The 14,244-nt window shown below is 41.9% G+C and overlaps 1 protein-coding gene across 1 annotated transcript in view; it reads right to left on the bottom strand.

Moving 5' to 3' along the window:
• lef1 (lymphoid enhancer-binding factor 1) overlaps nucleotides 1–14,244 on the bottom strand; it is a 106,727-nt gene that overhangs the window by 45,158 nt on the left and 47,325 nt on the right. Inside the window, exon 4 of the mRNA XM_034087062.1 lies at nucleotides 4,556–4,669. Coding sequence (XP_033942953.1) covers nucleotides 4,556–4,666 — 111 coding nt within the window. The 5' untranslated portion in view covers nucleotides 4,667–4,669. The remainder of the gene's footprint in view (nucleotides 1–4,555; nucleotides 4,670–14,244) is intronic.

Below are 14,244 nucleotides of genomic sequence, written 5' to 3'. Positions count from 1 at the left end.
CTCCTGAGAGAGAGGGTTATACTCAGCTCACAACAAATGGGCAGGCAGGAGGAGAGCTGAGGCTGTGTGTGTGTGTGTGTGTGTGTGTGTGTGTGTGTGTGTGTGTGTGTGTGTGTGTGTGTGTGTGTGTGTGTGTGTGTGTGTGTGTGTGTGTGTGTGTGTGTGTGTGTGTGTGTGTGTGTGTGTGTGTGTGTGTGTGTGTGTGTGTGTGTAATGGGTTAAAAACAATCATGTTAAAATAAAAATGATATCAGAAATAGAGGAAGAACAAGACAAGCTTTTTTGGCAGACTGAGAAGAGGTGACATTTAATCAAAAACGCAATAACTGGCAATAGCGTTATTTTGTGTAGAAATACCCATTAGAAGAAGAAAACTAATATCGAGGGCTTGTATTGGGGCTATGCATTGTCACAGTACTATAATCAGGTCATATAGATTTGTTGTTTGTTTAATTGTGTATTTATTTAACAACATTGAATGGTTTTGTCTTTTCTATGTTTATTTTGTATTCAAATTACATTGCATTGGTCAAATCAAGGGCATGTTTGTTCTAGAGCTTTCCATATTTTCTTACAATATGTGCATATACAATGTATGCTATTGCTATCCAACTAAATAATGTTGTTTTCAAGTATTTTTGTCCCATAGCTAGATAACAACAATGATGTAAGGGTCAAACGAAATAACTGAGAAAAGGCCAGGGGTTGCTAAATGTTCTCATGTAAGGGAACCCAAATTAGCATACATAACGTTTTATTGACACATATGTGATTCATTATAATATATATATATATATATATATATATATATAAAATGGTAAGGATGACATTTGATCGGAAACACACACACACACAAAAACACTGTGGCGTTATTGAAAAAATTGGCACACCATCACGTAGTGTTATTGAACAAAAATGCATACCCACATAGGCTACACAAAATAAATTAATAATAAAGTTTGTTATTAATTAAAAATGACAAACGGGAAGAGCAACGAAAATATTGTGGGAATTGATTAAAAGAAAATAAGAACTTCATGAGAAAATAGAGTTAAAGGAAAATAAACAGAAAGGCAGCAGAAGTGGTGTTTCTGTGTGTGTCTGCGCAGGGAGAGATTGCGTGAGAATAAAGTTGGGATGGGGAGGCAGATCTTTATAAAGCGCGGAGGTGGGGTTAGCGGGGCGGAGCCGCGGCTGCCTTTGATCTTTCGGCGGCTGGCTCTTTCATCCCCAACTCCCCACCCACCCACCACCACCTCCCTCTTCCACCCTTTCCTCCCTCCTCGCTCTCCCCTTGCCTTTGTATGACTAAATTTGGTCCGAGTGTGGAACCGGGCCAACATTTCCACGTGTGCGTTCATCCCAGCTGAGAGAGAGAGGGGGGGAGAAAGAGAGAGATTGAGAGAGAGAGAGAAGGGGTTCTCTTCCGGGTAAGGACACAGCAAAAAAAAGAAAAAAGATCAAAGGCTTTTGGGTTTTGGAAGCAGAGTGTGGATTCAAAAGAGACTGGCTGCATTCCAGAGTATAGCGGAAAGCGCGCGCTCCCACACGCGCCCACACTTACGCGCACGCGGGATACGGGCACCAACACACGCGCGTAAGTCACAGCACTGACAGAGAGAGAGAGTTAATTAGACAGATTTCACACACAGGAAGACCCGAACAAGCAAACCTTTCATTGAAATACAAACTTTAACATTATATTTCTTGTTTCAAGCCAAACATTTTGAAGTAGAAACATGTGACAAGCAGAGGTGCAAGAAGTACTTAGTAAAAATAGTACCTGCAGGCAGGGTATGTGCATTTTACTCCAGGTGCAACTGAAGCCTTATTTAGGTGTTGTTTATATTTCACATCGTTAATCCTTTTATGCAAAGGCACCAACAAAATGTAGTGGAGTACAAGTACCACATTTACCTCAAAATTGTAGTGGGGTAGAAGTATAAAGAAGCAAACAATTGAAATACTCAAGTAAAGTACCTTAAATATAACTTACTTGAGTAAATGTACTTAGTTACTTTCCACCACTGCACTTACACATACAGACACAAACGTGTAAACACAGCACTGAATTAGAGAGCGTTAATTAGAGAGATTTCACACTGGCAGACCCGAACAAGCAAACCTTTCATTGAAATAAAAACGTCAACAGTATATTTCTTGTTTAAAGCCAGAAGTAGAAAATGTGAAACAAGGTATAAACGCTGCTTCCCTTCCCACTCTGGGGAAAGTGTTGGTTCTGCCTAATTACACTTCTTCTTTCATTTAATTATCCGCCACTTTTTCCTGGCACGATGTGAAATGATGCTACCTTCCTCCACCACTATACCCTCAAACCACGCTGGGAACAACCTCATTGCCTTGGAATTTATTTTGATATTCCGTGTCTTTTGCAGCATTCACCTTGGATATGGTTTTAATCATAACATTGAGTGAAAGGGGGAAATCAGAGGGTAAAACGATTTTTGGTAGGCCTATTAAGATACTAAAAAGAGACGGTAGGCCTGCAGGGCCTGAGGTAAGAGGTGAAGAGATCCAAAAATGAAACAGATTAAATAAATCACAGGACTAAATGATTCATGTGTGGTTTTTGGCTTTGGTTTATTGGCACTGAGAGATATTATAAAATACAACATATAAGACTTTGTTAAGGATATCACCTTAATCCTAATTGTTCCTTTTTGCGGTCTTTGAGACTTCAGGCCCTCTTAACAGCTCCAAGAACAAACTGAAGTGATTTAATAATCTTCATACTTTATGACATGTCAATTGATATGAATATGATTTTTAAATGATTATAGGAAATGGCTTTTCTGTTTGGGATCTTAACAAGGGATTTGAACAATACAAACATATAGATCTGACCCTTAGTTTCCATTTAAAATAACACATTGTAATTATTTTGTTGGTATGTGAATGACTTTTTTCACAAGCAAACAAAAGAAGTAAGAATGTCTTAATGCAGATAATATATGAAAAACCTCTTTTGTTGGTGATATCACAATGCGTATACATGTTTCTGTCCATTCGGCCCATCCGGTGACATAATGGAGAACATAGATATAATATTGGTAATGATTGATAATCGATGTGTGCACACAGCAGCGGGGCGTCGTGTTGTCAATGTTCGAAACTAATCAAATCTCGAAAAATTGAATCATAAAATAAAACGGACAGTTCATTTTTAAGAAGCAGATGAGGTCGTATAACCCTTCCTCCAAAAAAAGTGCAAGAGTCAGTTAAATAACAAAAGACAAGGTGCTAACATTAGATTATTATTGATTAACCCTTTCAACTCTGGAATATCATTTCAGATGTTACATCATTCTTTAAGGATTTGTATTAACCTGTAAAAGAAGAACATGTGACGTATCGATTTGTCTTCTGCTGCGGACATTTAAAGATAACCCTATACACAATAACCTTTATATAATTGTGTATTCTGTTCTTACAAAGCGAAGCAGTTTGTGGAGGTTTTGAGTTATTGAGTGATTCATTATTTCATGTGTTCTGCTGCATGATGAGAGACCACTGCAGAGAAGTGAGGGGGGGTCATTTGTTCAGCACGATACTACACTGATGTACATTCAGTATTTTCCTCAGCAATATACATTTTCTTTTCACCGTTTTTTTATTATTTTTTTTATTTGAAATGAATCCTTGTACAGCAGTAGAAAAAGGACATCAGTGAAACCCCAGGATAGATAAAGACGATGCTTCGTGTTGCTGTGTTATAACTCTAGTTAAGCGACTTGATGACAAGGCGACGAGCGACAGCCTCTCTAATGAAGGCGCTGTCAGAGCCACCTCACACACTTTCTCCTGACATCAAAATACACGATATTCTCCAGCGAGGCTCGGTGTATCGCACTCCTGGTTGAAGTTGAAAAGGAGGGAAAAGAGAGAGGAGGGAGGAGGAGGAAAAAACAGAGCCACATTAGCATTTCTCTGCTAATGAGTTCATGCGAGTGACCCCTCTGGATCTCACATGAAAAGGAAGATTTCCTGCTGCGCCGTGACCTGAATTCAGTCTTCTCTCACTTTAGATACTCCATTTTGCATGTTATATAAGGAAAGCATATATCAATACACACGGCATAATTTATCATCAGCGGTTTTCGATTCCTTATCTAAAAACCAGAAGTCAATGTGTAGAACACATTCATACATTAATGTTCTACACGTCGTGGCGACATGCCGAGTGTTGATGAGCGTAATGCAAATTTAGCACATTTTGTTAAGATAATGTTTTTCCCCTCCTCTCGTAAAGTTGGGAAAGCATATCAGTTTAGCAGACAATATGAATTGTGTCAAACAAAATGCTCTTTGTTGGAACAACACTCAGTCAAGGTCCTCTTTAGATCTATTATTGTCTCATCTTTTATCCGTTCTATTTTCATTGCAATGCACAATACTTCAAACAAAAATTACCCTAATTATCTCCCGTTCGCGCCTCGTGCTGTGAATGCATGTGTGTGTGTGTTTCTGTCTGCATGTGTGAGCGTCCGCCGCCTGTTCAGTGGGATGATTTGTCAATATCAGCTCTTAAATTCACCTGCCAGGTGAGTCTGCTGGCGAAATCCCTCCCCCGCTGTCTATTCCACCTGCTAGTCATTCGTAACAACTTCCTTGAAGTAGAAATTATAGCCCTCGCGCTTGCGGCCATCTCCTAGAAAACGACAGGAAACAAACATCAAATTATGATGAAAAGGGCTTGCAATTAAAGCAGAGAAAAGACACTATTTATCAAACGTGCAAATCAAAAACAGGGGAGGTCTGAGGTGAGTGATTATTTGTGCGGCCCTTTGATTGGTGGAGGATGACTCACCTGTTTGGAAGGGGAGGTAAGTGTCTTGGGGGTAAGGTGAGGAAGAGAGGTGCAGACTTGTGATCTGTGGATTTATGGCCACGCTGTCAGGAGGCTGTCTCAGACAAACTGTCATTAAAGTGAAATTATCTCCTTGATGGAAAAGGAGGGGAATTTGTCATGCGTGTATATATTTTGGATGTGTCCAATTTGGAAAGGAGAGGCTCGAGAACAGTAAAGAATCCAGGCAAGGAACACTATACTACTGTGATTTGTTTCAAGTGCAATGGTAGCAGATTATAAGGTTTAAAGTTTACCATGCTAACCATAATAGTCAGCTTGCTAACAGTTGCCGTTTCGCACAAACAAAACAAACCACAGGCTGAATGTCATTGGATTTAGAAGTAAAACGTCATAAACCAAAGTGTGGGACACATTTATATTTTAACCTAATAACGTCGCTTTATGAAAAGTTAGGGGATTTACAAAGTGTGTAGGGGGAGGGGAGGGGGGGGGGGGGTGGACATTCAGCCAAATGTCATGGTGATCCATTCAATAGCTGTTGAGAAATGTTGTTCAAAATCACAATCATCAGCCTCACGGTGCCGCTAGAGGAAAAGTGGCGAGGACTAACTACGTCATAAGGATTCATCATCAGGGACATTTACATTTCACGACAAAATACTGAGCTACTCCATGCCGTAATGTTTAGGTATTTTACTGGATAGATTAAAATGTTAAACTGCCGGCGGTGATAGAGGAAGAATCAGGGGATTACGAGAGTCAGTGGGATTCATCTTCTGAGGACCATGATACAAGATAAAAGCGTCAGCTAAGTTAACATGTAAAAACCTTCATGGTAATCCATACAAGTAGACGACAAACATGCTATCCGTAGAGCGACTGCATTACTACAGTATATTTGAAACAAGGTAGATAAAAAAAAAACGAGTTTGCGGGCCTCCATATAGCTCAACTGGTAAAACTGGGGCTTAGACCTGCGTTCGACTTAAGACCAGGACCACTTCCCACATGAAATCCCGCCTTTTTCCCATTTCAATTCTGTCTCTACAATAAACGCTCTGGTTTCCCAAAAAAAGAAAGTGTTTCCTCACGAGGATCCACTCCTCCACCCACTGTACAGATGCCCAAATCCAATCAGCAGACTCCTCTATTGTCTTACTCGCAAAGACTGACGTACTCAAAGTGGCACCTGACTCCACCCGTCGACCGCTGCCAGCCGGTGAAGCTGACAGAAAAGAGAGAAGCACCGAGTACGCTTCTCACAGAAAGAGAGGGAGAGTTAGAGATCACGTTTCCCCTCAGACTTGGCCCGCTCTCACGGGCGAGACGGTATTATCTTACATTCTCCGAGCTTCAAACACCGAGTGCTTGCACGCCGCCGTCATCGGTGGACAAACATGCGCGTGCAGAGAGGAAATCTTTATCTCTGACATTCCTCAACGCGCACCACATGCTCAGATCGATAGTTGCAAGTGTTGCTCCTCTGCAGCCAAAATAAATATCCTCCGGAGTGATGAATCAGTGTCTCCTTTGTGTGCACAGGCAGCCCTGCGCCGCTGTCACTTAACACTTGGCTCACCCAGGTGCCTCGAGGGACGCTAATGGTGAGGGTGTTTACCTACAAACTTCACCTTCACCGCAGCGGACTGTCACTTTGCAGGAATCTGCTGAGTTTGCCCATTGGCGCCGTGGGGTTCATTGTTGATGGAGGCATTTGTTTAACTTTGTGAACCGTAAGCATGATCTGAAATGACTTATCACACAATGCAACACAGCGGTTACTGAAATATTGAAACAAAAGATCAGAAAAGGTTCACATTTGTTGTCCTTTTCTAAGTGAAAGTGTACGGGTATTCAAGGTCTCCACTGGTGTACTTGATCAGGTGGGAGAGGCATGACAAGTCTCCTTTTTATTGCGCGGGGCCCACATATGTCCAGAGACTGGCCCAGCTCCACCACCAGCCGTCCTTCGCTGTGCGCGGCGGCGGCGGCTGTGTCGTGCTACATTCTTCAGGTCCAGAGGGGAAGTGGTCCGGTCCTCGCACAGCCACTCCTTTCATCCCACTGTGTTGTTGGAGAAAGCATTGAGCACTGCGTCAGGGCCTGCTGTGTCAGGGTCAGGGTTCAGCGCTGACCTGCTAAGAGGTCGCGGGGGCCCCCATCCAGTCTGTAATCAAGCACACAGCACACCTCGCTGACCCCGCTCCGCCGGCTGTCCCGTCTCCCCGGCCCTGAGATCAAACACAGCGCGGCCGTACTCTGTGTTATCAGCCTGGGTGTCTCATCACATCAACACGCAGGGCTAAACAGTAAACACAGCCAGCCTGCTTTTGCTCAGTGTGTGTGTGTGTGTGTGTGTGTGTGTGTGTGTGTGTGTGTGTGTGTGTGTGTGTGTGTGTGTGTGTGTGTGTGTGTGTGTGTGTGTGTGTGTGTGTGTGTGTGTGTGTGTGTGTGTGTGTGTGTGTGTGTGTGTGTGTGTGTGTGTGTGTGTGTGTGTGTGTGTGTGTGTGTGTGTGTGTGTGTGTGTGTGCGTGTGCGTGTGCGTGCGTGTGTACATATCAGTTTGAAAGCCGGTGCGTGACTGTGCCTGAGTGTGTGACGGTTGGGGTTAAGTATTGTTGATTTGATCAATTGTGATTTAGTTTTGATTTTCTTTTTTCTTTATTTAGATCAATTTGACTCGCAGTAATTGAGTTATTCGGCCAATGGGTGGCACAACATGCAGTCAACACTCACACTGACATATTATTACCATTTAAAGTCAGTGTTGCTTATTTGTACATCCAGCTCACAGAACAACAATATCATTTAAAATGTTTCAAGCAACCCGATGATTACAAGTCCAATGTTAATTATTCTTTAAGCTCTGTTTTTGGTCCTACCGACTCCTGAGGGAAATATCAGGCCCTTCAGCTACAAAATGCTCCCGTATATCAACCGGATAGTGGCTTATTTAGTCACTGTCCTTTAGTGCTTAGTAGTTAGAGGACAGTGGGTTTTTATTGCTTTTCATTGCTGCCCTCTATGGATGAAAATGGTGCTAATGAGAGCATTAACACTGAATCTTAATAAAGTAAAAATAAATGAATTGAGCTAAAAGATTTGGGTGGTTACGCTCGGCGGGTTTGTCACTACGAGCTACCTCTTTTAAAGTCACACTCAATAGACACATTGTTAATATAAAAACTACTGATAAGAGGGGATTTAAGGTGCCATAACATTAAAAACCCCCTTAAGGAATGTGTCATATGTCACAAGATATTCGGTCGTTTTGATTTGTAAAATAAAGAACATTTTAAGTTTAATTTGATCGTTGACTACAGATATAAAACACTGTATTCTCATTATATGTAATATTAAACTCTGTATCATTGATTCCCTTCTTTGCATGTAATAATTTAAGCTCATACTTTATTATACTTTGCAATGAACAATTGATTCGTGAAGGGAGTGAAATAAAAAAGCAGGTTTCTTTGGTTACATTTTGTGTGGGTTTTCTATAAAGCTGGAGTGGGCCTGTGTAAAGAGCCCAAGCAGGCAATATTTAACCAGGTTGGTATTTCCTGTGTGCACCAGCCCGAACCATCAGGATATTAACTGTTAAAACCACTGGAGTGTGATTCACTCTCGTGCTGATTGATTTCTTTGAGTCTCACAGAAGAGAAGTCCACAATTCCCGGGAGTTGTTACTAGAGAGAAAAGCATTTCCAGACACAGGCTCATGCTGCCAATTTGACAGGTTTAGTTAGGCACCTTGGCTCCACTCCTTTGTTGTATTTTAAAAGCATCAGTGAATATTTTTTTCTGAGGCTTGCTGTGTTTGAGTGGAGAAACAACTGATTTCATTCCTTTGTCTTAGGGTTTTCCCCCCACGTCTCCAGACATGAAGAAATTGTTGCAGATGAGTAATTTCTTCTTGGCAAGCCTCAGGCTGGATAAAAAAAAAAAAAACATGTTCTCCAGTAGACAAAAATAATTCACTTATCCTGTTACTGCTTTAATTACGTTGAATAAAAGGTGGTGATCGCTAATATTGAAGTGAATTATTTTCTATCTTGAATTACATCTTTGAATTTAATGTTGTCCGTTTAAAAGTCATTGTTTCACACACATGTAAACACTCATTTCCAATGTTCTGTCTGGGACTGTGTGTGAGTAATTGTGTGTGTGTAAAAGGATTTCTGGAAAATGCGTGTTGAGGTTTATGTTAGGGTGCACGCATGGCTTCATGTGTTGGTAAATGTCCGTGTGGGAAGGGGGAGATCAAAGGCAGACTCCGACTCTCCATTACTGGCCGTCATTTCTTTAAACTGAAAATATATTTTTCCCATCCACACTTCTTTGAGCTCCAACATGTGGTTGCAGGTAATATTTCTGAAGTGTGATACATACAGAATGTGGGGCCCGAGACGTACAGTCTGCTGTGAAGCTGCAGCCTGTTTTGTCTTGTTGCTAATTTTATTGCAGCTGAAATATGCGGCCAGAGAGCGTTTGAACTCTTGGCGCTCAGTCGCGGCCCAATTTAGCCAAATTTGAAACAGTAAAATCCCAGAGGATGTAGAATAAAGTGTCTCTGCCAAAATCCTTCATGCCCTGCCTCACCCTGCCATCTGCTTCTTAAAGTCTACTCCTGAAAAAAAGGCCAACTAGAGTGAAATGTAGTGCCACTACATGCTAACATTTGTCCACTTTTTCTTGCACAAAAGGGACGCATTTCTTCAGGGCATAGTCACCTGCCACTTTTGATTTAAGTATTTGCACATCCCGCTTCTGTTTCTGTCATTTTCCCTGTTATAAATCACTTGACTCGCCCTGGCTTTGACTTAGAGAAATGTTCATAAACAAGCCTCCCCCGTGCATTTCTCACTTTTTTTATAGACGGTTGATTTATTTGGAAACGCCACTGTTGTTGGGGTACCCCTTTTTCAGGAGCTACGATGTAAAGACGCAGAGACAAAGACGCATATGCAGTAGAGACGGAAGTTAAAGCAATAATTTGCGAGGCCAATCCACCATTGATGACACTTTAAATGTTCAGACATTTCCGTAGACAGAAACCCCTCCCACCACCACCACCACATTAAACATGTGAAAGTTTCCTCTCTTTGTAGGGCCGCCACTGGTCCAGTTCAGACTTAAAAAGGAATTCTCAACCTCTTTATCAAGCCTCTTTTTTTTATATCTTCCTCGCTTTAATCTAACACATTCAAAGAGTTTGTCAAGTTATACAAATTCCTACAATCAATGACAAAACAACTGATATGGAAAAGTTTGTCAACAAACTATTAAAGGGGAAGACGTGCAATGCAATTAACCAATATAAGTACTAGTATACTCAGATATGGCAATAAGTAAGAGCAGAGAATTTTCCTTCAATAGTTTCCGTAAAAGAAAACTTTAATCAACAGCACTTAAAAACTAAAATTGGTCTTGCTTTCATTGATTCAAAGTTTTGTGAAATCAATTAGATAGATAAGGAAATGCATGCAAATAACAGTAATGGATACGTTTGTTTCACTCTTCGGTTTTCATTAAGATATATCCTTATTAATAGGCGCATTCACACCACAGTACTTTTCCCACAAGGTTCATCAGAACTTAGTTCATGAGAAGTCTTACAAGTACAGATCACGTTCACTACCGGAATAAATCCCTGGGGAAGGATTACGCAAATGAAGCCGCTGACGTCACTTCTTCGTCTTCTGCTTTGGGTTTACTGGCAGGTCGCAAAACAACTTCAAGGCGTATACTGCCACCCGAAGTCCCTGGCCGGAAGTCCCCGGAGTTGGGGACTGGCTTCAGTAGAAGCTGCTGGGACTCCCAGCAGCTTCTTCTGAAGCCTACCGAGTAAATCGCCAGAAGGCCAACACCTCCTCATCACTCCACTGCTCCCATGTTTTCTTTTGTGTTGCCATAAGTTAGTCTCTCTGCGTTTCTGCGCTGGGCTAATGCTAATAATGCTAATAATGCTAATGCGAGGATAATAAAATGGCGGCTTCACAAAACCAGCGCACAAACCTTTTAGGAGTTTTACGGGGCGTGGTTTGCATTCCGCCCAGCCAATCAGACATAGGAACCTTTTTCTCCCACGAAAGTACGTGCTCTCTAGCAAAAGGGGTAAAAAAGGATCTGATGAACTCATTTTAGTTCCGGCTATTTTTGGTGTGAACGCGACATTTCGGAACTATATCGAAACTAAAGTGTGAACGCGCCAATTGATCTTTAGAGCTACTAGTAGGCCGAATTTGGTTCCTTTTGACAGGATGCATGTTTCCCCCAGTTTCCAACGTTATGCTAAGCTATGCTATCCAGGCTGCTAGGTGACGCTTTTACATCCAACACACGAGATAAAAGTGGTATCGTTCTTCATCGTACTCTTCATGAGTGAGTCAATTCCCCAAAATGTTTTGAACTATTCCTTTAAGATTAGGTTGACAACCAGATAAATTGTAACATCCTCTCATGGAGACAGTGCTAAAATGTCAAGGCTGTCTCAAGATTATTGGCATGAGCACCAGTGATGTTGACCCTTTGATCGGCGTCATGTAGTCTTGATGCAGAGTGGAATAACACGACCAAAGGCAGAAGAAAGATATATTTTCATTCTTGAAGAGAGAAAGTGATCCTCAATGCAAGTCAGTGTTGTAACTGGCCACACTTGATGAATGGAGACGTTGTTATTCCAATCCAACTTTATTTATATAGCACATTTGAAAACAACAGAGTTGACCAAAGTGCTGTACATCAATGAATATATACAAAAGCAGCATAAATACATTTAGACAAAACCGATACATGTAGGACAAAAATAAACTAATGGAAAAGCACGAGACAATAAAACCATCCTTATAGCCACAGACTGAAAACCCTCATACATGATGTAAAAACATTTTAAAACACAACAAAATAGAAAACTCCGATTTAGAAAGACTGATACGTCTTATACGTGGTCTGCAAAGGCACGGGAGAACAAGTAGGTCTTTAAATGAGATTATGGATAGTCTACAGCCGGGGTGCCCAATACGTCGATCGCGAAGGTAGTGAGGGTAGATCGCATGACATTGAAAAAAAAATAATAATAATTTAAATAAATAAAAAAATGTAGCCTATCATCCATCTTTACTATGGAATTTGCCACTTGATTGACGTACAGGTAAGCCAGTCTGAGATCTCATATTTTCTAACACCACGCCAGCTGCATATCACCGGTGAGCTGATTACCTAGTTAGCCTTCCAATGTATACAATTCTACTAAAGAAAGGGTATAAGGGGGGCCTCACCTCCTCATCTGAAGCGCAAATGTAGCACAATAAGTGTAAGCGCGCCACAGTTTCTCCACCGCTTTGAGGTTCCGGTGCTCACAGTCCACTAGCCCCCCCCCCCGCTCGCGACACACAGGGCCTCACCACATGACTTTGGGCAGGGGCGGCCCTGTAGGTAGATCACTTTCACTTGGTCATTTTAAAAGTAGCTCCCAAGCTGAAAACGTGTGGGCACCCCTGGTCTACAGCCAACACTATAACCGGGCTGGACTGCGTTGGCGACCCAGCATGCCGTTGGAGCGCTGAATGTGTGCTTCAATGTGTTTCAGGCACCCTCAGTGCTGCTTGGCTTCGCTGCATTAGCAGATCGGGCCAGACGCTCAGCGTGATCCATCATAGGGGATCGGGCCGGATCACAGTGGGTGAAAAGTGAAATGAATCTTGGTCCAACTCAACATCACACAACTGTTTCTTCTCAGCGATATGAGAACTGATTAAATAAGGAGAAAGAAAAAAGGAAACCATGTGTATTGTGCTTGTTTGATGATGCGAGAGTGATGGGTAGGGGATTCTTTGTTCTCGCAATTAAGATCAATTGTAATGATTTCTCAGAGAAAAATGTAATTTCAACAGATGCCAGGATCAAGTCATGTGGCGTGAAAATCTCCTGGAAAGTCCAATTAAAACAAACCTTTTTGATTTATAATTAAAACTGGTTAAAATATAATATAACCATGCTTCAGTTGAGCATTACAATTTTATGAGAAATGTAATCTTCTGACAAACGATTCTTTAAAGAAAAGGGAACAAAACAAAAGAACCTGAACATAAAGCCTTTGTATTTCCTGATTATGGACTTAAAGGTTATCTATTGACACTTTTCATGTACAATCACCTCCTTGAAAGCTAAAAAAACATCCCAAACACGGACATATCTTTGAAAAGTGAAACAACCATTATGAATACTCATCATGATGCAAAATCCGTGTGAAAGATGCTCCTCAAACACAAAGCCCCACAACGTACCCTTCCTATTTTGAGCAGATGACACTGCCTTAGCATACATTACTCATGCATATTATCTTGACTAATCACGCTATTTGTGGGCCTGATTGTGGTGTTTCTTAAGACGGGGTGACGAGGGGAGATGCTTTGTGGCGGAGCTAATGATGTCCCTTTGTGATAGGGCTGGGTGTGAGGGTTGAGGACACTGCAATAGACTCCGAAGAGCTGCTGTGTGGGTCTTAGTGTGACTGGCAGCTGCAGTAATCCGCCCTTTGTGTCTTCAACAGGGCCCCACTGAGCTCCCCTGACAGCGACCCATGTTCCCCAACTCCACCAGACAGCCCAGATGGGCCGAGTGACACCGAGGGAGAGAAGGAAGGAGGGAGGATGAATGCACCAGAGATGGGTTAAGAGAAGGAGTAAGGAAGTTAAAAAGAGGAGGAAGAGGACCAGAAATTGGGAGAAAATCCTATCTCAAAGGATGGAGAAACGGAGGTTCCTGAACGCCTCCTTGACAGCTCTGTTGCTGCTATTACAAAACGGGCTTTGGATAAGGGCTGCTTTGTTGGCCCAGCATTTGTTTTTCTGTTCCTTTGCGGTCACCCTGAAGCGTGCCTGAGAAAGGACTCTGATTGGTGGAGGCACTCTGGGCGCAGCAATAATTAAAATCCACGGTTGCACACGATTACAGCAATACCCCCTCTCTCTCTTTCTTTCACACACACAACACACTGTTTATTTACATTGAGCAGCCCAGTCGTGACGTCTAACAGGACTACACGTTTTTGTTTTTGTTATGTTGTTGCTTGTGGTTTCTGTTTGTCTCGTCTCATTACTCTCATTGGTGGTGGGTGGGTTTCCTTCACTGCTTCGACACTGCTTTGACATGCGTAATATTCAAGTGAAGGCTCACGCAATATGCTCCCGTAACACTTGTCACATCTGCCGTGACCACATCCTGCTCCACAACATCACAAGAGATCATCGGACCAGAGTATTCACTGACATGGGTCACCTGGTCAAATCTAGCATTTGAAGACAGTATGTTGAAGTATTATAAACATATTTATTCAGCTGGGGGAAAACATCTACTCAAAGAAACAATCAATCTTTCAGTTTTCAGTACAGTAAGAAGCATGAGTGAAA

This window comes from Pseudochaenichthys georgianus, chromosome 1 (assembly GCF_902827115.2).
Source record: "Pseudochaenichthys georgianus chromosome 1, fPseGeo1.2, whole genome shotgun sequence".
NCBI classification, from domain to species: domain Eukaryota; kingdom Metazoa; phylum Chordata; class Actinopteri; order Perciformes; family Channichthyidae; genus Pseudochaenichthys; species Pseudochaenichthys georgianus.
Note: the sequence above shows the minus strand (reverse complement) of the source record. Positions and strands in the feature narration are given on the sequence as shown.